General features: G+C 35.4%; 1 protein-coding gene across 2 annotated transcripts; it reads left to right on the top strand.

The window, feature by feature from the left end:
- The first annotated feature begins 715 nt into the window (after nucleotides 1-715).
- Nucleotides 716-22,211, top strand: LOC110375479 (putative SLC9B1-like protein SLC9B1P1). Of its 2 annotated transcripts, XM_021333602.3 has the most exons (11): nucleotides 716-1,076; nucleotides 5,870-5,933; nucleotides 6,145-6,269; nucleotides 8,155-8,383; nucleotides 8,618-8,787; nucleotides 12,728-12,942; nucleotides 13,320-13,491; nucleotides 19,352-19,506; nucleotides 20,332-20,490; nucleotides 21,294-21,486; nucleotides 21,756-22,211. In XM_021333602.3, the coding sequence occupies exons 1-11, from the start codon at nucleotides 1,067-1,069 to the stop codon at nucleotides 21,767-21,769; spliced, it is 1,506 nt and encodes a 501-aa protein (XP_021189277.3). In that variant the 5' UTR covers nucleotides 716-1,066; the 3' UTR covers nucleotides 21,770-22,211. The 2 variants fall into 2 exon arrangements, with proteins under 2 accessions (XP_021189277.3, XP_021189275.3); XM_021333600.3 differs by lacking the exons at nucleotides 716-1,076; nucleotides 5,870-5,933 and adding an exon at nucleotides 5,940-6,068 and having other exon boundaries at nucleotides 21,756-22,210.
- The last annotated feature ends 345 nt before the right edge of the window (nucleotides 22,212-22,556 follow it).

Below are 22,556 nucleotides of genomic sequence, written 5' to 3'. Positions count from 1 at the left end.
AATATAGCAGTAATTTTTGTGGAATTTTCCTCTTTTATTAAGATTTATCCAGAATTTTGTGGTTTCTTTTAAACATGAATGACTAGCAATTACTTTTACGTTAAACTGCTGGCCGGAGAATAAAAAGAGGTTAATGTTTGGTTTTTTGTCAGCAAATTTCATCAGAGTCGTCACTTCACAGTCACTTTTCGGTACATAGAGATGTTGAACTGCAATTCCACTGTTAGTGTAAATGTATGTATATACATACACTGTGCACTGTGCTCCTTTGTTCCAGCCTTGAATAATTATTTGAGCTAAATTCAAGTTTATATGATTTGTAAATATAAAACAACAAGTATCAAAACAGCTAATATTCTGAGAAATATGTTTCACGTTCAATTTAAGGATGAGATAGACCACGCTTCCCGAAAACCGATACCTATACCGATACCACTCAAAAATGCTTTTCAAATCATTAATAATGATCGATTATTTTTTAATATAAGATCACCTATGAGCTACCAATACGGGTACGTAAAAACGATTAGGTAACATACATACATGGTGTTTGTCGAATGTCACTGATTGGGTACCACTCAATTATGAACTTACGCACTATTAGTATGTTCTGCGGACCTAGCGCTATACTTGTTCATTGCTCTCTCAGACACTGACGTACTCATTGGGGATAATATAGGATCTTTTAGTAAGAAAATAACAAAAAATATAGCAATTTTTAATTCTGAATGAATATAGGTAGCTGTGAGATTTTATAGCAGTGATAAAGTGACATGAATCTTTGAATTTTGTGCATTTTATCGGAATATCAGTTGCAATCTTTATGAAGCAGTGAAAATTACGTTGCTAATTGATAATAATGGGTATTTATTTGTGGAGTATATGACGTGCTCGCAGGCAGCACGGTCCGTGACAGACACCGCTCGCCTCGGTGGACTCAACCAGCCAATACCTCAGCTACCATGTTCCTGAATACCGTCGGCTATGATTACTGAACGACAGTTCGTTCAGAGTTTTTGTTTTTTGGAAAATATAAGTGATCAACGCTTTCATTTTCAAACCGAAAATGACAGAAAGTAAGTTATTTTTAATTATTTTAAAATAATATTTAGCCGCTTTAGTAATCAATTAGACTTGTAAATATTCAAGTATAACAACCATGTAAGTAAATTCCTCTAACCACCAATATACCTCATTTAAAATAACAAACATTTGAAATATTAATTTCAATGTTGTCATGTCTCACTCGGTAGTCTTGAATTTTGTACAGTTCTGGTTATAAATGAAGATGCCGCAGTAATTAATTGTCTTGTCGCCTATAAGTGTGCGCTAGTAGAAGTAGTTATTTCAAACAATAATAATAAACGAGACGACTTACATACATACCACGCAATTCTGAATCAATGTCTCTCAATGCTACTTACATTGAAACGAGTCTAATAACAAAATACGGTACAATATACCTAAAGGGGAAATTCTTTCTTATAATATGAACCTTATGATTTGGTAGAACAAATCGATTAATCTACAATTTTTTCATCAACTTCTTATATTCAAGGGCATGAAGCGATTTATCTACTAAATTGAAGTTCAATATCGTCACATCACAGCCTCAGTCATGGTTACGCTCTAATTACAATGTATTTAATAACACTGTGAAAAATAAGTTGTCAACTTATTATATCATCTAGAACTTCATCCACCTCATGTACCTCTAATTTACATATTAATAATTACAAGAATACATCAATCTCAATCAAGACATAAAATGATATGACTAGCAGCCATTGTTTATAGCATGGCGTGCAAACTGTTGATATTTTGTCATGAGCCGTCCTCGCCATGACCCGACATAAATATCAAGTATGTTCATCATTTCAATTCATCAATCGTAGTTCGCAAAAACTAGATGCTCGTACAAAACTGGCATTCTAGTACTCTGTAGTCATTAAGTCTTATCGTATCATTATGATTTCAATACGATTCTACATGCGTAGATCGTAGATCTCAGATTAACGCACTGAAGCAAACAAACGAACAAAATCTTCAATTTTTTTTAATATTCACTTGTATCTGGTTAAAGGAAATTTCTATAAAAAATCATGTAACTTTTCATGTGCCATTCAAAATTTCAAATTTTACCTAAACCACTGATGCTCCACCGTTGCAAAATATGGCCAATTAAAAGAAGTCCGAACTTCATCATCTCAAAGTGTTTTTAAAAAACACCATGATCATTTACGACTGTCTTGTCTCACGACTGCGTTCGGTCGTGAGACAGATAATTATGCTATGGGTAACGACCAATGTACCTTTGTGAGTTATCCTTGCCAACTAGAACCAGGTCTTGACAACGGAAGAGAAAGAACGAAGTTTTGGCTCAATTAAAGTTAGGTATCTTATTCAGAAAAGGATGAACTACATAAATAAATATGCAATTTTGTTCTGAACGAAAATCTTTATCAGTTTTATCAATATTAAAACTTTACGACCTGATGTGATGATAATTTTGAATAATATATCAAACTATTACTTATGGATTTCTATGTTATCATATCATATCTTCGACATTAGAGAAAGGTATGGTTATTATGGCTTTTCTTATTTCCATAATAGTCCAAGAGGTCCACGGATTTACATAAGCTTTTCCATGGATTTCCATAACGAAGGGTTCTCTGACATTACCGTGGGTTTTTGGAAAACCGAGACACCTTGTGTTTTCAAATCATCCTTTTCCAAAAGGTAATAGTTTTGGAACGAAGTATCCATCACTGGCCGTCAACTGTTTTATATTCCAATTTCAAATATGTATTTCGATCCTTCGTTCAAAACATTAATTTGCATTTTGTTCGAAATCCAATTTATGCCACGAAGGGATAATTGTCAAAAATACGCTGTAATCCCTGTAGGCTGATACATGCCCCGATGTATCGATGGCAGATTGAGGGGCGATGACTTGCTACCGTTTGTTAACTCTGTGGTAAATCAATAGAGTTATTGTTGTACTATGAATATCTCGACCACATTGTGTAGATATTTACTTGGTACGAATTAAAATGTTACCGAACAATTCATCGAGCTGGATAGTAGTAGGCTATCCAATTACCTATACAATTTTCCTGCAGAGACAATGTAAATTTAAGTGCTCATCTTGGTTGGGTCAAGTACAGTAACTTCTAATCATTACACAGATTAATGCAGATATGCAAAATAATAAGCACTAAAAAGTATCAAGTAAATCACTCATGTAATAAAACTCGGCCAAAAACATATTTCTGGTTAACCAAAATATATTTCCGTTATATATTAAGCTTCTTTTGACAACATTCTATAATATAAAAGTGTAAAAAAGTGAGATGGTGTAGGCCCGCGTTTGGTAAAAGTTCAAACGCTTGCCAAAATTAATTGTCGGGCTCAGAAAGCCATTTTCATTGTATAAAAACTTAATAAAAACCAGTCAAATGCAAGCGTTGGTGGTTTTAATTCACAAATTATTTCTGTGGTAAGGTTATTTGAAATTACTTTCCAGCACCATATTGTATAATATTATTATAGAATTTTATGAATACGATGCTAGAATGCACATACACATTGAATAAAACTAATACCAGTCGTGATAACACCATTTTATCCATTCCCGAATAAAAATCCCAGAAATGGTGCTAAACCAATAGATAGTCACGTTCACATAGTATCGATTAAACAATAGGCAGTTAGTATATTTTTTACAATGTAGTTTTCAAGTAACCATATTGAAAATTATTGCGTGAATATCCTACATACTTACCTATGTTTTGTCACTATGGTTATTTTTTTAATTATTGTTGATCTTATGATAGGGAAATATTAAAACTAAGTATCAAAATATTTCCCTATCTTTTTAATAGACTCACAGACTTTTTATTTAGTGGTTTTTAGCTGGTCATGGTGTGTTCAAGTCGGTTGCTCAGCAGCGAATTAAGACTTCGTTTCGATCTTTACTTAAGAAAAGTAAACTTTTGTAATGCAAATGATGATGATAATAAAGGGTATTATCATTTGCATGTACAGCAAATCCATATACAAAGAAACACTTTAAGGGCGATAAGATTGTATACGATGGAGTTAAAATACCACATAGTATAACTTTGTATTTATTTTTATTTCTTCTTAGGATTACGGTTATTTTTAATACAGAATGTTAACTTATCATCCATAAATTATCATTTCATTTTCATCTCGTTTCGCGTCCCATGGGACCTCACCTTCGCGCAACCGAATAAATCTTATAACCTTCCTCGCTCAATGGGCTATCTTACAATGAAATAATTTTCCAAAGCATAGCAGTCGTTCAAGCAATCATAGAAACAAACTCTTCGCTTTAGACTATTCGTATGGATTCATTGGTTATTTAGATTTGCAATATAATAACAGTACCCTCAGTCAATCAGTACATTTCAAACTCGTGCGCAGGTTTCTAACAAATGGGCCTTTTGTTCTTCACATTTAATTACTCTGAAATTAGTTTCCGAATTCAACCTGCTCCTGTCATATTATTCTACAATTACAAACAAAGTTATCTTTGACAAATTGTGAAGAAACGAGAAAAATTATTTTCCTTAAGTATAAGTTATAAATAACGTATTTGTATTTTGATAAACAATTTATTTTACAATATAGGCTTTTATAATTGGAATTCAAAAACATACTATTACCTACGTGTTATAATAAGTACCTAATGGGGTTATTAATGTTATTGCATCCCGCATAAATGCGTTGCCCATAACAACGACTCTATTCATGCCAAGACCTGGATGTTTAGCCCTTGTTGATAAATGCTTACGTTCAAAATTGGACGGCAATAAGCGAATACGATAAGATGATGATTAGAGTTATGACTTAACACCCTTTTTTGCTTTCAAACTACTAGTGCGGCTGCCGCACAAACATTAAGCGCAATAATACAGAACTCGAAAATTACGTACAAATCATTCCATACAAATATTGGTCCAGGCTTCCACTTAGGCAATAGTAATTAATCTGTTTATTTCAGCCATAGCTCTGCTTTAAATTCGGTAGTATTTGCTTAACAATTTTTATCCTTAAATACGCGATGATAAGCTCTTATTTACATTGACGCAAATTGTACTTGTTTGACAAATATTTTTTTCGGTAGCAAGAGAGTAAACTCGTGTTATTTGCTATGTGTTATCTTAGATAAAGAAGTAATTGTAAAGGTTCGTTTATACACGGTATATGGAGACCAATTAAAGCGATCTTTGTCAACTGTTGATTGATGTATTCGACAATCTCTGTATCTGCTACCGTTACGTAACATGTAGATAAACTAATACTGAAGGATGTTTGTATTCTGCAATGATATTAGATAATGAACTGGTGTTCTTTCTATGAGGTTTATAAGTCTTTAAGCTTTTTTTGCAATGATATCTGTTAAACACGTAATTCTTTTTTTTATATATTGCAATTGTTTTAAATAAAATTAAAAATGATACGACAATTCTTTGATTAGCGATTATTCTACATGTTTGACGATGAATTTCTATCGGTTAATACACGATTGTACATTCTAGAACGTCTAGAATATTTGAGTGTAGAAGGTGCAATCTTTGTATTATAGACAGAATTTAAGAAGAATTAGCAAACCACAAATAAAATAGCAGCGTTTTGTAGAACGGAAGTTGAGTTCTCCGAATAAGAAAAGTACAAAAACCTCATAATAAGGTTATTATATCCGTTCAATCTTTGTCAACCTTCAACTGAAATAAAAAATAGTCTTGAAATGCTATACAGATGCTTTCATTTGTACACGGAAGAAAATGTAAAATAAGCAAAAGTGATCTTGAGAATACATGGCATGATTAATTTTCAGATAAAAACGCAACCACAGCCTTAGATAAGGGTGTCTATATTATACACAACGAAGACTTTAAAACGTAAGTAAGTACTTCTTAGTGTGCGTATGCCTCATTAGATTGCATTATTCTATTTAACAGTATGAACGAAGACGACACGTTATTAGTAACGGTAACGAGTCGTCAAAATACAATTATGCGAGTGAGAGAATCTGTGTGAGTGCTGTTTTCAATTTAATTGGAACTATCAATTATGTACGATTGAACGTTGTTGTTTTCCGTTTAATTTCAGAACGCCCGAATTAACGTTCAATTATAGTTCTGAAAAGAATGTCGGCGAAGCGGAGGAAAAGGAAAATGCTGCTTGTATTGCAGCTACGACAACTTTCCTCCACTATTTTGTTTTAATAATATTAGGTGAGTACCGCTTTGATTAATGACTTGTGATTTATAGGGGATATTTTTAAACTGTGTATTATATAATTAAGCTATTTGATTAAATCATAAAGCCATAAGTATGCACTATTTCAAACGGTGGCAACAAAATATTTTGTGGTTTATATGTATTAATTTTGATTGTTTTTTCAATATTTTATTTCGATCAAGCAACACCATGCATTTTATAGGTATTTATGCGTTTGTAAAAGCAAAATTAAACAGCTGCAAAGTTATAAAAAAATATCCTAATATCTAATCTAATCTAATCAATCTAATCAATTATTGATAGATTTTTTAGATTTTTTTATAATTATTTGTTTTCTATATGCAATAATTGCTTCTTATTAAATTAAAAATATAATTATTAATCGCTAGGCATTTCATTAAGAAAAAATTAATCATTAGCTGAATTTTACATGTACCTACTCTGAAACATAGGCCTCTATATATCTTACGACACTCTTTTGTCTACAAACATTGTTTACGGGGTTCACCTAATACTTTCACATCAATCATAACGTCAGAATGCTAATATTATAACGGTATTGAACTTGAACTTGCGTCACAATATCTAGAGTCTAGATAAATATCTATTTGTTAACTTCTCACATGACTTCTTGTATACTTAATATTAGTCCCACAATGAAAATTTTCGATAGGAATCTAACGAGATATAACTATGTGATAAATACTATAATAATCTGCATATGCAATAAGTATATTTGAATAAGCAAATGTCCTAATCTATGTAAATAACGTTTATGTATTAAATAAACTACTTTTCAAATAAAGCGCGTGACCGGATTAAGAAAAAATGAAATAAATAACCATTAATGTATTCCCAGTACAGTATGCTTTTTACTCTTTATGAAGATATGGAATGGTATAAAAAAGTAAACATTCAATATGAACACGGACTTTTCCCAGAATATTTTGAAAATCCCTACCTATTACTGGTCAGTCGTGTTTTCCGCTAGTCTGTGACAAAGCCGCTGTAACAAAGATTAAAACTTTTTAATTCATGGATAATGGTAGGACGCTGGATGTAAATGGACGAACTGTCCGTAGTAGGTTTATAAACATAATTTGACCGAGTTTTACATTTTAGAAAATGAAGAATATTTGAATAACACAGATTTTGACACAAAGAGTACATACTGGATATATTGTATGATCTACTCATACATAATATTGGTCTTTTCGACAATACCAGTCAGTAAGATTATCCAGTAAGAAGTCAGGATATAAATTGAATGCAGTTTTAATCATCGCGTCTTGTAGAGTCTGTTTTTGTTTATGAATTTCAAATATTGTGAACTCCATATATGCAAAATTAGTCTCACTTTTCCAAAAAAGCTTCTTCGCTAAAATCCAAATTATTTTTTTACAAAACCTTCAAAAAAAAGATAAAATGTAGACTTTGTAGGTAATAAAACAATCGACTGTTACTTTATTTATTTATTTAACTTTATGCAATCTTACAATTACAAAGGCGGACTTAATGCCATGGGCATTCTCTCCAGTCAACCTTAAGGTGATGCAGAGATAACATGGTAGGTGCATTACTTACTTAGAAAGACATGTATAAGACAACTAGAGATTAACATTTTAATAGAATACTAAAATAGACGTAAGTAGGTACATAAATATTATTCCAAATATATAACATACAAAAGATTAAAAATATATATATATAATAATATACATACATATATATAAACATATATCTATATAATACATATACTAGCGTATAATATTCCAATGATTATCATAATGGTGATTCTTCTAGCAATTTATTAAGCAGAAACTTTAGAAGGCACTACTTAAGAAATAATATTTTAATCATTTTCTTTGCCCTATTTAGGGTTAGCATCATGGAGTCTACTATGGTGTGCGTTCGGCGAGGAGTGGAGTTGGAACGGGCGCTGGTTCAGGCCTGCAGTGGTAGCAGCCATAGCCTGGGTCGCCGGAGAAATACTACAGATGACGACCACACTCCCGCCTCTTTTAGCAGCTTTAATAACCGGCATCGCAGCGCGAAATATAGGATATCTTGACATGCGACATTATACTGCAATCGATGGGTTTATGAGGTGGGCATAATTAATATTTTAACTAGATTTCCGCGTCCCGAGGGAACTATGTCCCAGTAGCTAATTTCTTTCTATCTCCGCCCCAACTTCAATTGGCGTGGAAGCTTACAAACAATCTCACTTTCACACCTAAAATATTACCAAATATTCTGTTACGTGATGTAGCCATGTTTATTTTTTATCTTAATATGGCACTGCAAGTTTCAGTTTCAAAAATCCATTTTTTCTTCGTAGGAAAATCTACCCAGTATTGATTCTGGGGAAAGGTTCCCTGGGCTGGAATTTGACCTATATGAGACAGAACTGGAAACAAGTCGCGTCTCTCGGTGTGTTGCCATGGACTGCTGAAGTAGTCACGCTGGCCGTCTGTATGAACCTGCTGCTTGGATATCCTTGGATTTGGGGTACGACTATCTTTTATTTGTTTGAATCAGTGTCTTGGCATTTTCATTTATATTTAGGGCCTTACTAGAGCTTTTAGCAAAGCCATGATTTTAGGTGTCTCGATCATATTTCAGAAAGTGTCACTAATATTTTGGACAATGCATTTTCTAGCTATAAATAAAAACAAAACCATACCATGTCTGAGTTCAATAAAGCTCAATCGTCGCTAAATGGTAATGTATTTTAAACTGTTCTATCAATAGCAAAACGTGTCACACATTAGTTCTGATTTATCAAATGTGTCATAGACTATGCGCATTGAGGCTTGCAATATGTCTGGCAAAGGCAGTGCAAAAAAAAATGTAAAACCTCCGTCAGCCCGCAAAAACCGCGGACTAACATTCGATAAAACGCGAAACACCTCAGACCATGTAATAAAATAAAAATTGTCACGAACGCTGAACACAATGGAGCGCGGTGTGTGCGCTGTACAAAGCCAATTCAATAAATTCTGGTGCGGAACTCGTATTGCAAAAGATTTGAATGCATTTTCGCCGCATGACGTGGAGAGTGGAGCGTGGCGCGTACTATTGAGACGCGCCGCTGCCGCCGCGAGCCCGCAGCCGCCACGCCGCCGCGCCGCACGCCCGCCGCTGCGTGCGCACACCTGTAATTACGAGTACCCGAGTACCTACACGGCCCGATTTTCCGGACAAAGCATCAAAGCGAAAAAGTTTCCAGCGACGACTTTTTGTTTTACTTTCACGCTCTTATTTACCAACCCGTATGTATTTCGCGCTACATCAACATCGACATTGGATGTACACCCGTTGATAGTGTAATGGTTTAATTAAATTGGATTTTTATTGCATGTGCAATGGCGTAAAATATGAAATGGTTAATATTCTGTCAATTTGTGTAAGCAAAATTATATTTGCTGAATAATTTTAACTGTGTTCACTGAAGCTTGACGTCGCTCGGTAGAGGTTTACGCTTCCATGCAATTATTTGTCAATGCAAAGATAGTGTCAAGGTACAGTTCAATGATACCTGTACAATCTTTTTTATACAAAGGCACAAAAACATTGCGACGTATCTAAACAAACTTACAAACGCTATTCATTCATACGCATTTCTTTGCGATTGATCGCTGCACACCATTTGGATATACAAATAAGTATACCTACATATGACATACGCTAAGCAAAAGCATAAGCTATTCATCTGCATTAAGTTCGTGCACATGCTGAAATAAATATACATTTTAGTTTCGATACGTCTGTATCTATCCTCTATTCTTGTATGGAAAACTAATCTATACATATAATAAATCTGTAAAAAAACTGTGTCTGTACATTGAATATATTAAAAAAATAATAATTGGGTGGGGTTTAGAAACAGTAATGGAGCACAAATCCAAAAAAAAAATTCTGTCTGTATGTCTGTATGTCTGCATGTCTGTATGTCTGTATGTCTGTATGTCTGTTTGTTTGTACAAGCTAATCTTCGGAACTACTGGACGGATTTCAATGATTGTTTCTTTGTTGTATCAGTATTAAGCCTGGTCAACATATAGGCTATAATTTATCTTCGAAACTTGAAGACCTGATGCAGAACACCAACAGACCAACAAAACTATAAGAGATACAAAAATGGTGCCATAGCAAAAATTGTTTCATGTGATGAGCATTTTTAGCTGAGATAATAAATTTTAAGATCTGGAACACCTGATGTGGAACCCCAAGAGCCCAGCTTCTCTCTACCATATACAGGTATGACGTTTTAGCAAAAGTTGTTCAACTTGATAAGCACTTTCTATTGACTTATACAAATTGAAGATCTAAAACACCTGATGTGGAACTCCAGGGGCCCAGCTAGACTAGCATATAGAGGTGTGACGTTTTAGCAAAAGTTGTTCAATCTGATAAGCACTCTCTGCTGACTTATAAAAATTGAAGATGTAAAACACCTGATGTGGAACCCCAGGAGCCCAGCTAGACTATAGCATATAAAGATATGACGTTTTTGCATAAGTGGTTCAATCTAATAAGCACTCTCTATTGACGTATACACATCGAAGATCTGGAACACCTGATGTGGAACTTCAAGAGCAATACTACACTTGAAATGTATAGAAACGAATGTTATGAAATAGGTATGGTGACACAAAATCGACGATTATCCCTTTATACACTATAGAAATGAACCCAAGGAGAATCCCCGGTGGACGTCGTTAAAAAAAAAGACAATCCCCGGTTCTGTGCTATACCATTGCTAACTATGGACGAAAACTACTTGGGCTATTGTGATGGGATGCTAATGGACTAGGAATGGGGAAACTACGGGAGCTATGGCACCGGCCGATGACAATGTATTAGATACATGTAAAAATTGCAGGTGGAGACTTCGCCAGCTCACTTACTGGGCCCCCGGGAATCAGTCACTGAATAGCAACAAGAGGGCAACATGGACATGAGCGGCTGAAGTGTGAGAATACCTCGGCGGATTTTAAGCGCAGATAACGCGCTCCCTGTGGGTCTCTTACCACGAGGCGCCTATCCTCCGAGCAGGGCTACTAACCCTGCTCTAGCGACTCCACTCTGGACGGCCAAGCCAAGCCAGAGGCGTGAGACCTACCCCCGTCATGGTTCACTCCGACCGGCCGGAGATGGGGGACAGTATACTCTCCCTGGAGAACTCAGTATATATAGCCCCGCGGGGTCGCTTCTACCCGTCATCAGCCTCAGATGTCCTGCAGTGCCTATATCTCATTATTATTGTCGTTATTATCTCAAGAGCCTTTGTCCCAATTATGTTAGAGTCGACTTCCAGTCACGATGCAACTGAGTACCAGTGTTTTACAAGGAGCGACTGCCTATCTGACCTCCACAAGCCGGTTACCCGCTCAACCCAACACCCCTTGGTAAAACTGGTCAGACTTACTGGTCTGACTGCCCATAACGACTGCCAAGAATTTCGTGTTCAATGACAGCCGGAACCTACAGTTTAACATGCCTTCCAAATAACGGTCATTGGTATCCAAAATTTACGTAGAAAGTACCTACATACGAACTTAGAAAAGTTGCATTGGCAGGTACTTGCCAGACCTGGAATCAAAGACGCACGCTCATACTTGAGAGATTGGTTCTCTAGCCACTAAACCACCACGACTTCCACTAAGTCACCACGACTTTGTCATCTATTTAATGTTTTTTTACGTAATAATACGTGTAATATTTTTGCCACACACAACTTAAATGCGGATTAATTAGAATCACTACTGTTATCCCTATGGTCGCGTCTATTGCGGTTCAGTTCTCAGCGTTCTGTTTAGTCTGCTGTGCTTTTGCCATTGAAGTACAAAAATTAAATATATGGAACGTTTCTAATGCGTATTCCGTTGTTTTCAAGTCAAAGGGCCCTTAAAATTCAATATCAGACGATTCAGATCTTTGATTTTGCTGACCCCGTAGTCGCTGGCATAAGGGACAGGATCCGCGTACGAAGTCGCGGGCAGAAGCTAGTCATGAATAATGGATCGGAAAATTCAAAGCATAAAGCTAGAACGCCACCATATTATTTTCCGAAACAAGAGGATAGTGACTTTGTGAATAGTTTATAACTTATAATATACATTAAAGATTCCTTTGTCAGTTCAATTATGATTGTGAAAGAGCAAATTGATAGACTTCGCGTAAATCTTGATTAACATACAAAATTCTAATTTGTGAAATAAAAAGATACCATACCTACAGGAGATCCAAAAAAAAACATAAACCGACTTCAATAATATACCTTAGTTAGACAAATACTTCTTCTGCCGCATCCGCATCAAAATTGGTTCAACCAAACGTGAGATAATCGCGCACAAACACGCATACTTACATACAGGTCAAAGTGAAAGCCTTTGTTTTTGAAGTAGCTCAATAAAACATTCTAAAATCCGGTATTTCTTTTCAGGATTCCTTCTGGGCTCAATCTACGCGTCAGTATCATGTCCCATCTTAATGCCTACGGTGGTCAAACTGACCGCGGGTAAGAACCTGGGTCAGAACTGGCCGCAACTGATTTGTACGTCAGGCGGTACCGACACGGCGCTCAGTGTCACAGCATTCGGGATCATACATAGCTTCATTATGTACGATGGTGATGATACCGTCTATAGGTATACTAGGGTAAGTAATTAGTTTGCCAAAAACGACATGTGTTATTATTTATATCCAGTTTTGAAATACACATCAATAGTTTATATTTCTGTGAAAAATAAAATGTTTCTTAATAATAAATTAATTGCTAGAATTCATTCACGGTACAATGCTATTTTAGATAAGTCCTTTTGGTAGACTGCTGCTAACTTTAAAGCACATTGTTGTCGCATAAAAAAGTTATCAGCCTAAATAATTCCAAACAATATACTATCTACTCATCTTTGGAAAACACGTCAGCTAACAAATAGGCCATAATCCTAACATGTTTACAATGCACTGAAGGGCGCAAACTTGTTGTGTAGTAACTTGGGCAAAATGTCGGTTCTAAGTTAGCCGTGTTGCAGGCGGCCTGTGCGCTGTTCTTGGGCACAGTTGCGGGCGTCATCTGGGGTACGCTTGCCAAGTTTGTGCCGCACGCCCGAGACGCTTACGTCACCGAGCTGAGGGTGCTTTTCGTGCTCGTCGGCGGATTGTGTGCTCTCTTCATTACTTCGCACTTCGGCTGGGGTGGGGCAGGTTTGTATTTTTTATATTAATTGTTTGTTTTTTTTACATAATCATGTAAAACCGGTATGCAAATACGTACATACTTACAAAGGTATACCCATGGCATATTTACTTAAATAAGTAGGTGTTGCAGATTACCCATTGCAGATTTACTTAAATTGGTATATTAACCCACTGCTTGCCGTAGATATATGCAAGACTCGATTGATTGTCTATTGTTTCATAACTGCCGGCATTTGGGAGAATTAATAACATGTTATATTCGAAGATAAATCGTTAGGCTACGCAAACTATAAAGTCATTTTCACGCATTTTTACTGCACTTTTGATGTCCATACGAAAAAACCACACACACTCAAACCTGTTGCTATTTACAAACTGTGTTGCCAAAATCTAATGAAAAAGTCACACGGAATCCCCTGCATTCAATATTGGTCACTTGAGCAACAAAACGGTTTTGCACGATCATAACAATGCCACCACGAGCACTACGTAACGAGGCTCTAAATACTTGAAAATAGATACAAAATATATAAGTAATTTATAATATTCGAACATCCTTTTATTATGAACTGGTTTCTGCAAAAGGTTTAATACAAATGTTCAACATACAGTATCTTATTTCGCGTACTGAAAGTACCAAAGTTTTGTACTATCAGACTCACTATTTTATAACCATAAGAGCCCCCGCAGACCACAGACTTTTTATCGGCCGGTAGTTTGGTCGGGCTCTTAAGCAGTACGCAGATGTAAGCAAGTGCGCACACTATGACGATTTGGTATCGGCCGATAAAAAAGTTTGATGGGCTTCCCGATTCCATTCAAACTAAACTGTCGGCAAACTATCGGCCGACCGTATAATCAGTATTGGCTCCATACCACACGCGCACACATGACGATTTTTTAGTCGGCCGACTAAGCCGATAGTTCAGTTCGCTCCGAGCTTTAACAGCGAATGGTCGTTTTGTAGCTAAGCTAGTTATGCTCATTCGATAAAAGGCGAAATTTTTTTTCGGATAATCGAGTAATTTGGAATGCATAGTGTAAACTTTTCCATTTCATAATTTATCACTAAAGATAGGATGCACCCAATACTCTCGGGCTCTCTTTTTAATTTTCCTTCTCCGGTGTATGAGAGCAATAATAACATTTCTATGCAATGTTTTATTAATTTTCATTGTGCGGTGCGACCACTCTTTTCGCCAGTTGGTTAGAAACTAGCAAATAGTCGGCAGACTGTTGGATAGTTTGCGCACTCATCACCGACTAAACTCCTTAAATCTATTAACATTTCTTCTTCCACGTTAAGTTGGTTTGACTCCTATCTTAAAGGCCGTACGCAGTGTGTCCGGCTTAATAACTTATCCTCCAATTGGTGCAACCTTTCTGCGGGTGTACCTCAAGGTGGCGTTCTCTCTCCTCTCCTTTTCTCTGTTTTCATTGACTCTGTCACTAAGGTCATTTCTTCAAACTTCCATCTCTATGCGGACGACTTGCAACTCTACAGACATTTTCCGTTATGCGATGCGGAATCTACCGTTGCCGCTATGAATCATGACCTGAATATGATTGAGGTCTGGGCGCAGTCCTTTGGGCTACAGATCAATCCCAAGAAGTCTCAGGCCATGATCATTGGCGGCAGAAACTTGCGGGGCAGGCTTGATGTTGCGTCTTTGCCTCCTCTTTGTTTAGGTGGGGTTCAACTGAGCTATGCAGAAACGGCAAAAAATTTGGGTGTCATCATGGACTCACATTTATCATGGTCTGCGCAGGTCAATGAAGTCAGTCGCAAGGTGCACTTCACCTTTCACACTCTGAAATGCCTCCAGTACTTTTGCCCTTGAAACCAAAATCTCTTGCTCAGACTCTCATTCAACCGATCATTGACTACGCCGATGCCTGTTATTTGGATGCCACAGAGGAGCTCTTAAATAAGCTTGAGCGGTTGCAAAATTTATGTATTCGTTTTGTTTTCAATCTAAAGAAATATGATCATGTTTCTCATTTTCGCAAGGAACTCAAGTGGCTCCCTATTCGTCTTCGCAGGAACACGCGCATTTTGTGTCTCCTTTTTAATCCCAAAACTCCTTCCTATCTGCGAGAACGCTTTTCATTTGTTCGCTCGCCTGATGCGCTCTGTAGAACGCATCTCAAATCTCTCCTTAAAATCCCCTCCCATTCCACTGACTTTTATTCCTTCTCCTACACAGTAAACGCAGTACGGTTGTGGAATTCGCTGCCGCCTGAATTAAGGAACTGTCAAACTGTTGCTACTTTTAAACAGAAACTCAAAAGTTACTATTTGTCCTCCTCTTCTTCATAGAGTCATTTTATAAAATATGTATTTTTGTATGTATGTATTATCTTTTGCTTTATATATGTATATATGTGTGTAATTTATATATCTTTACTATGTCCTTTTACACAGTCTATCTACCTACTTCTCTTCATTCTAACTCTCCTACTACGGGTCTGCTGGAAGAGATTTCGATTTAGAAATAAGCAGTACCTTTGTACTATTTCTATTCTATGTCTATTTCTTTTATATGTTCACTGTGTACATAAATTGTTAAATAAATAAATAAATAAATAAATAAATAAACTGTTTAGTTGGCTCGGTGTGCGTACTAGCAGGCCAACCCGACTAAACTATCGGCCGATAAAAAATCTGTGGTCTGCGGGGGCTCTAACTAGCCGTTTTCCCGCGGTTTCACCCGCGTCCCCGCGTCCGCGTCCCGTGGGAGCTACTGCCCGCACCGGGATAAAATATAGCCTATGTTACTCGCAGATATAGCTTTCTAATGGAGAAAGAATATTTAAAATTAGTACGTTATAAGAATATTTAAAGTAGTTTTTAAGTTTATCCATTACAACCAAACAAACAAAGTTTTCCTCTTTATAATATTGTTTTAGTATAGATAGTATAGATATATAGACAGAAAATGTCATGGTAGACCTAGTAACAAGTACAGGTCACAATGTTCCAAATTCCAAGTCTACCGGGATTTTGAGACACAAAGTCCCACTATAAAATCCTAAGATTTTCTCATGCCATAGTGTAGCTTTAAACAGTAAGGAAATTGAAAACGTGAGTGTGATTTTCTCAGTAATTATTTTTTAGTTTCGTTGTAGGATCTTCGTAGGATGAATAAATGTTGCATCAAAAATACCACAATTTATATTTATTTTCTAGCGAGTAATGTACATTATGTATAACAGTGGTATTTATTAGTTATCAACAATGTAACGTTATGTTTTGATCAAATATTCTTAACTATATGTCAAAATTATATAAAGTTACATAAAGTATCGGAATTTTTGTACCAGAAAAAATAGCAAGACGTCTTAAAATAGGTCCCTACCGTGTTTCTTGTCACAAGATAGGTGGTGTTCCGAAACTTGTTACTTTTCAAATGCAAATAAGCTGCATTAAGAATACACAAACACGCGACACAGTACTGTAGAGAGCTTTCGGCGCTTTTCAATCATGTTCTATACATACCTACATCGATATCCTACAATTCTTTACCAATATAGGGACCTAAAACACAAATTTTATTTATTTTCATTGTAAACTTTCAACACCACTAAATAGATTGAAAATAAACACATTGAATAAATATAGGTATTTATTTATTTTGTTAACATTTTGCATTTAATTGAGTATTAAAATTTCAGTTTCGAATAGCTTTTTAAATTACTTTATATTTGAGCAGAAAAGCTGATTATGTTCATGATTTATGTATTAATGCTATCGTGGAAATATGTATGAAACAAAAAGTAGAATGGGAGTATTTTATTAAAATTGGTTTGAATTGCTTTACTGCGTTATTTGTCTGTGGTCCGAACAGCTGACTTTTCCCATGCACTGCCGGGTCTTTGCAACATCTTTCATTTCAGTGATTTGCTATCTCGAGAAAACATAACATTTTTGAAAAGCACTCTTTGAAGGTTCATGTAGGTATGTACATCTATACATATAATAAATCTGTAAAAAAACTGTGTCTGTACATTGAATATATTAAAAATCTATACATATAATAAATCTGTAAAAAAACTGTGTCTGTACATTGAATATATTAAAAAAATAATAATTGGGTGGGGTTTAGAAACAGTAATGGAGCACAAATCCAAAAAAAAAATTCTGTCTGTTTGTCTGTATGTCTGTATGTCTGTTTGTTTGTACACGCTAATCTTCGGAACTACTGAACGGATTTCAATGATTTTTTCTTTGTTGTATCAGTATTAAGCCTGGTCAACATATAGGCTATAATTTATCTTCGAAACTTGAAGACCTGATGCAGAACTGCAACAGACCAACAAAACTATAAGAGATACAAAAATGGTGCCATGACAAAAAATGTTTCATGTGATGAGCATTTTCAGCTGAGATAATAAATTTTAAGATCTGGAACACCTGATGTGGAACCCCAAGAGCCCAGCTTCTCTGTACCATATACAGGTATGACGTTTTAGCAAAAGTTGTTCAATTTGATAAGCACTTTCTATTGACTTATACAAATTGAAGATCTAAAACACCTGATGTGGAACTCCAGGGGCCCAGCTAGACTATAGCATATAGAGGTATGACGTTTTAGCAAAAGTTGTTCAATCTGATAAGCACTCTCTGTTGACTTATAAAAATTGAAGATGTAAAACACCTGATGTGGAACTCCAGGAGCAATACTACACTTGAAATGAATAGAAATGAATGTTATGAAATAGGTATGGTGAATCAAGAAAAGTAATTAGTCCGCCTTTTAGATAACCCTAAAATAATGGACACGTATTTTTCTTTTCTCTCTCTCACAAACAAATAATAACGAAGATACAACACGCTTGAATTTTGTCTTAAGTTAGTAAGCTACTAAACCTGCTCTAGCGACTCCACTCTGGACGGCCAAGCCAAGCCAGAGGCGTGAGACCTACCCCCGTCATGGTTCACTTCGACCGGACGGAGATGGGGGGAGACGTTCTATTTAATGTTTTTTTACGTAATAATACGTGTAATATTTTTGCCACACACAACTTAAATGCGGACTAATTAGAATCACTACTTTTATCCCTATGGTCAAGTCTATTGCGGTTCAGTTCTCAGCGTTTTGTTTAGTCTGCTGTGCTTTTGCCGTTAAACTACAAAAAATAAATATATGGAACGTTTCTAATGGTTATGCGTATTCCGTTGTTTTCAAGTCAACTGGCCCTTAAAATTCAATATCAGACTATTCAGATCTTTGATTTTGCTGACCCCGTAGTCGCTGGCATAAGGGACAGGATCCGCGTACGAAGTCGCGGGCAGAAGCTAGTTTACACTAAAGTAAATGTGCATTTTTTCTTACTCGAAGATTAAATGTAAACAGATATAGCATTTTTGTTAGCGAAGTATGAAATAGCATTTTCATGAAAAAAGTCACCTGAGTGTGAGTCATCACAGTAGCAATTACTGGGCCAACTATGATAATAATATCATTGCAAATATTTGCAACCAATATGTCTACCTCTTTACTTTCGTGATAAATAAAATTGTATAGTGTTTAATATTCAAATAAAGTGGAATTTTATTTTATTTCATGATAAACGTTTATTTATAAAATTCTGTAAAATACATAAACAAGATTCCATGAAACTGGATATACAAAATATAACGGTGCGTCCTATATGAGCGATCCGGATTCGAACGCGAAAATCATAAACAGTCGATACCTGTAGAAGGATCTTACGTGACATACGTGACGTAAATGCCGCAGCGCAACGCTTAAGATTGCTGCGTGTTCGCGTTGATTTGTCCACGCGTGCGCCCACAAGTAAGTCATCAAAATAAGATACTTATTTGAAATAATTAAAAAGTACATCTTTTTTAATATTCCAGGAGGTATAGCAGTGTTAGCCTGCAACGCTACCGCAGCGCACCACTGGGCGAAAGCTGGCTGGAAGCTGAATAACAACCCTGCGTCCACCGCATACCGCATCATGTGGTCATCGGTCGAGCCGATCCTCTTCGCGTACACTGGGACCTTTTTCGTGGTAACCTTATTGATTATTTACGGTTCCCAATTAAATGGACTTGGGTTAATAGATACGTTATACGGTTATATAATACGGACTTCATTATGTGAGAGAGTCCGTTTTGTGAATGTTATGATATGACGATCGTAATGAAAACAAATCGATAGAGAAGTTTATTTTTTGTATGTTTTTTTTTCTATTTTTTATCAGTTAGTGCAATAAGTACTAAAGCTCTTATTGCACGTGACACAAAAAAAATCATTAACCAAAATGATATGATACAATTCAACCCAGTCACAAATTAATAAAAAAGTATATGATATAATTGATAAAGTCGTAAATAAAGCACTTTATTGGCACAATTTATCACAAATCGTTACCAAAAATAGCAACAAAATGAACGTTGTACCTTTTTATGATAGAAACAATTATGTCAGACGGTTATAAAATGACAGGATTTTAGTGCAAAGCAATAATATGAAGTGTTTTATTAACACGCTTTTATTAGGTCGACCTATATGTACCTAACTATCTATGTAATGCCATATAAGGTAAATAATGTACCTAATACTAACTTACAAGCATCGTAGCGTCATGGAAAGTGGCACCTGTATGTAGTTCTGATGACAATACAATATTATGTTACGGTGGAACTGATCTGATGATGATTAGAGAACATCGTATCATAGCCGTGTTTGGAACTGTTGGAAAAGTAGTTTGTCTTTTAAGTTGTTGTTGTTGTTAGAAAGAAATAAACTTTGACCACAAATAGATTTTTTCGAATTAGATGTGCATTTATAAAAGCGTGTTTGTTCAAGTTTTTTTTTTTATATTTTGTTACAGATACATCCGTCGCTATCGAGAGTGATGCTCGTAGGGTTTGGTGTGCTGGTCGTCTGTTTGGCAGTAAGACTGATCACCGCCTTCCTCGTGTGTGCAAGCCTGTCAGTAAGAGAAAGGTTGTTTGTGTGCTGCGCTTGGGTGCCCAAGTCTATTGTAGAGGTGTGTTTCGAAACCCTTATATCTTAGGAATATCTACTTACTTCTTTTGTATTCTCTAAATAATTTTTCACGTTTTGTACCTGTGCTCACAAGGAATGGGTTAATTCGATTTTGTCAAATTAACTTAATATAACATTTTTAGTCGGAAATAAATTTTCCTAAGCAGTTATTCAATATTCCTACTATGTACTTCTACATCAGAAACTATAAACTTCATAAGGGCCCCAAAATTCGGGTACCAATAGGTGTTAATGGTGATCAGGACCCGACAGCCAAAGTCTAAATCCGATTAACCTATTGTTTCGAATAATGAACAGAGCGTGGTGACATCGCTTCTAGCTGATCTTTCCTCCCAGTGTATCGACAACCCCAAACCAAAGTTCACAATCGGACGCTGACCTTTAAACTTATCTTTGCAAATTATTCACGGCTAAAGTTAGGTCTTTAAATTCGAGAGACTTGAATTTACTGAACTTTTGCGTATTATCTTTAGTTTATGCGTTGCCTTATAATCCAGACTTTAGACAAACTATATTAAGTCCATTCGTAAAACCATTAAGTCGAAAAGCCTGACAAACAATAACGTGCATAAAAGTCGATTTTCACATGGTTTACCGTGTGTGTGCATCGTAATAAAATCGAATGATGATAACTGATAAGACAATGTACATATATTGCACATAAATACATGAGCCTGCCATAAAACAATAATTTAATTATCTTATTACTGTTATACAATGTATGTAAAATGTATATAAAATGTTCTGCTTCCTTATTTTCTTTAACACTATTTATCTTTTCAGGCGGTGCTGTGCCCAATAGCAATAACAGCGTTTATTTCAACTGGTAGACATGATAAGGTACAAATAGAGTACGCAGAAACGCTCATGAGGATAATAGTGCAAGCCATATTGATCACGACACCTATTGGCTTCCTACTCACCAAACATTTGGGCCCGATATTGTTGAGAGAGAAGCATAAAAAGTGTCAAAACGGTAATTGATTCCTCGGTTATTATCATTAATTTGTTAAATACAAACAGTGTTTTTTGTATGCCTATTGAAAAAAATATAAGACGTGTACATGGCAAATTGTATAACAAATATATTTTTTTTATACATACACAGAGGCCTCAATTGTATAATTTATTTTTCTGGGAATCTCATCGACAAAGAATTTCGAAGTAACGTTATCGCATTGTCTTTTTACATTTACTGGGAAAATTCATTCAAACGAAGTAATCAAACATGTTTTTTTGTTACAGAATCCGAAATTTAATAGAAGAAATGCAACAAAAGGATCTCATTAACGAATAATTATTTATTATAAGTGCATAAGTACCTCTTGCTTATTAAATATATCCATACGGTCCTCGGCCTCTGACAATCATAAAAAACAATGGGGACAATTGTAAGATTATTCTAAGAAAACATTAGATTGATAATTTTACGCTGAGCCTAATTATGAAAAAATAAAAGAATCTTTCCTTAGTAATTTCTATTGTTCGAATGTCAAGTGAAACCACGTAACATAAGCAATTAATATCAATTAATTATTATAACACTGACAGTATAACTTGTTTTGTTGGTTTTATAAATATGTCTTTTTAGAGACGAGGCTGACAAAATGGAGAGAATTGTGAATCTTTTAATAAGTTGAGATTATCACTGTATATAATATAGGTAAACGAATAAAAATGTAAGTAGACTAGATGTATAAGTAGTTTACGCTGGAAAACATGAAGCATTCTCAACGTGATTTATTGTAGTCAATGATCTTTTATAAATCTGTTACCTTTAAATAAGTGCTATAATAGGTTTCTTTTAAACGTAAGTGTATGTGCCAACTTAAACAATTAAAGTAAGTAGGAAATAAAGAAAATAACTTATGTCAATTAAGTGTACGACTTTTCTTTCATTTTGATTTTTAACCTGTAGAAATCGAAGTAACTCTACATCAAACGTAGTCAAAATCTCCTTCTGGGAAATATTTCGAGAGGAATTTTCGAAATTAAATAGGTAAGGGTAGTGTAACTCTTCTTTAAATCCCGTTTTAACACTTCATA

The sequence above is a fragment of the Helicoverpa armigera genome, chromosome 6 (genome assembly GCF_030705265.1).
Source record: "Helicoverpa armigera isolate CAAS_96S chromosome 6, ASM3070526v1, whole genome shotgun sequence".
Classification (NCBI taxonomy): Eukaryota; Metazoa; Arthropoda; class Insecta; order Lepidoptera; family Noctuidae; genus Helicoverpa; species Helicoverpa armigera.
This window is presented reverse-complemented; position numbering and strand designations above follow the sequence as displayed.

What these genes read in the sequence shown, in the direction of transcription:
- LOC110375479 (XM_021333602.3), top strand. An exon ending in TTTTGTTTTAATAATATTAG is followed by an intron (nt 6,270 to 8,154) that starts GTGAGTACCGCT and finishes TGCCCTATTTAG; the next exon opens with GGTTAGCATCATGGAGTCTA. An exon ending in TGGATATCCTTGGATTTGGG is followed by an intron (nt 8,788 to 12,727) that starts GTACGACTATCT and finishes ATTTCTTTTCAG; the next exon opens with GATTCCTTCTGGGCTCAATC.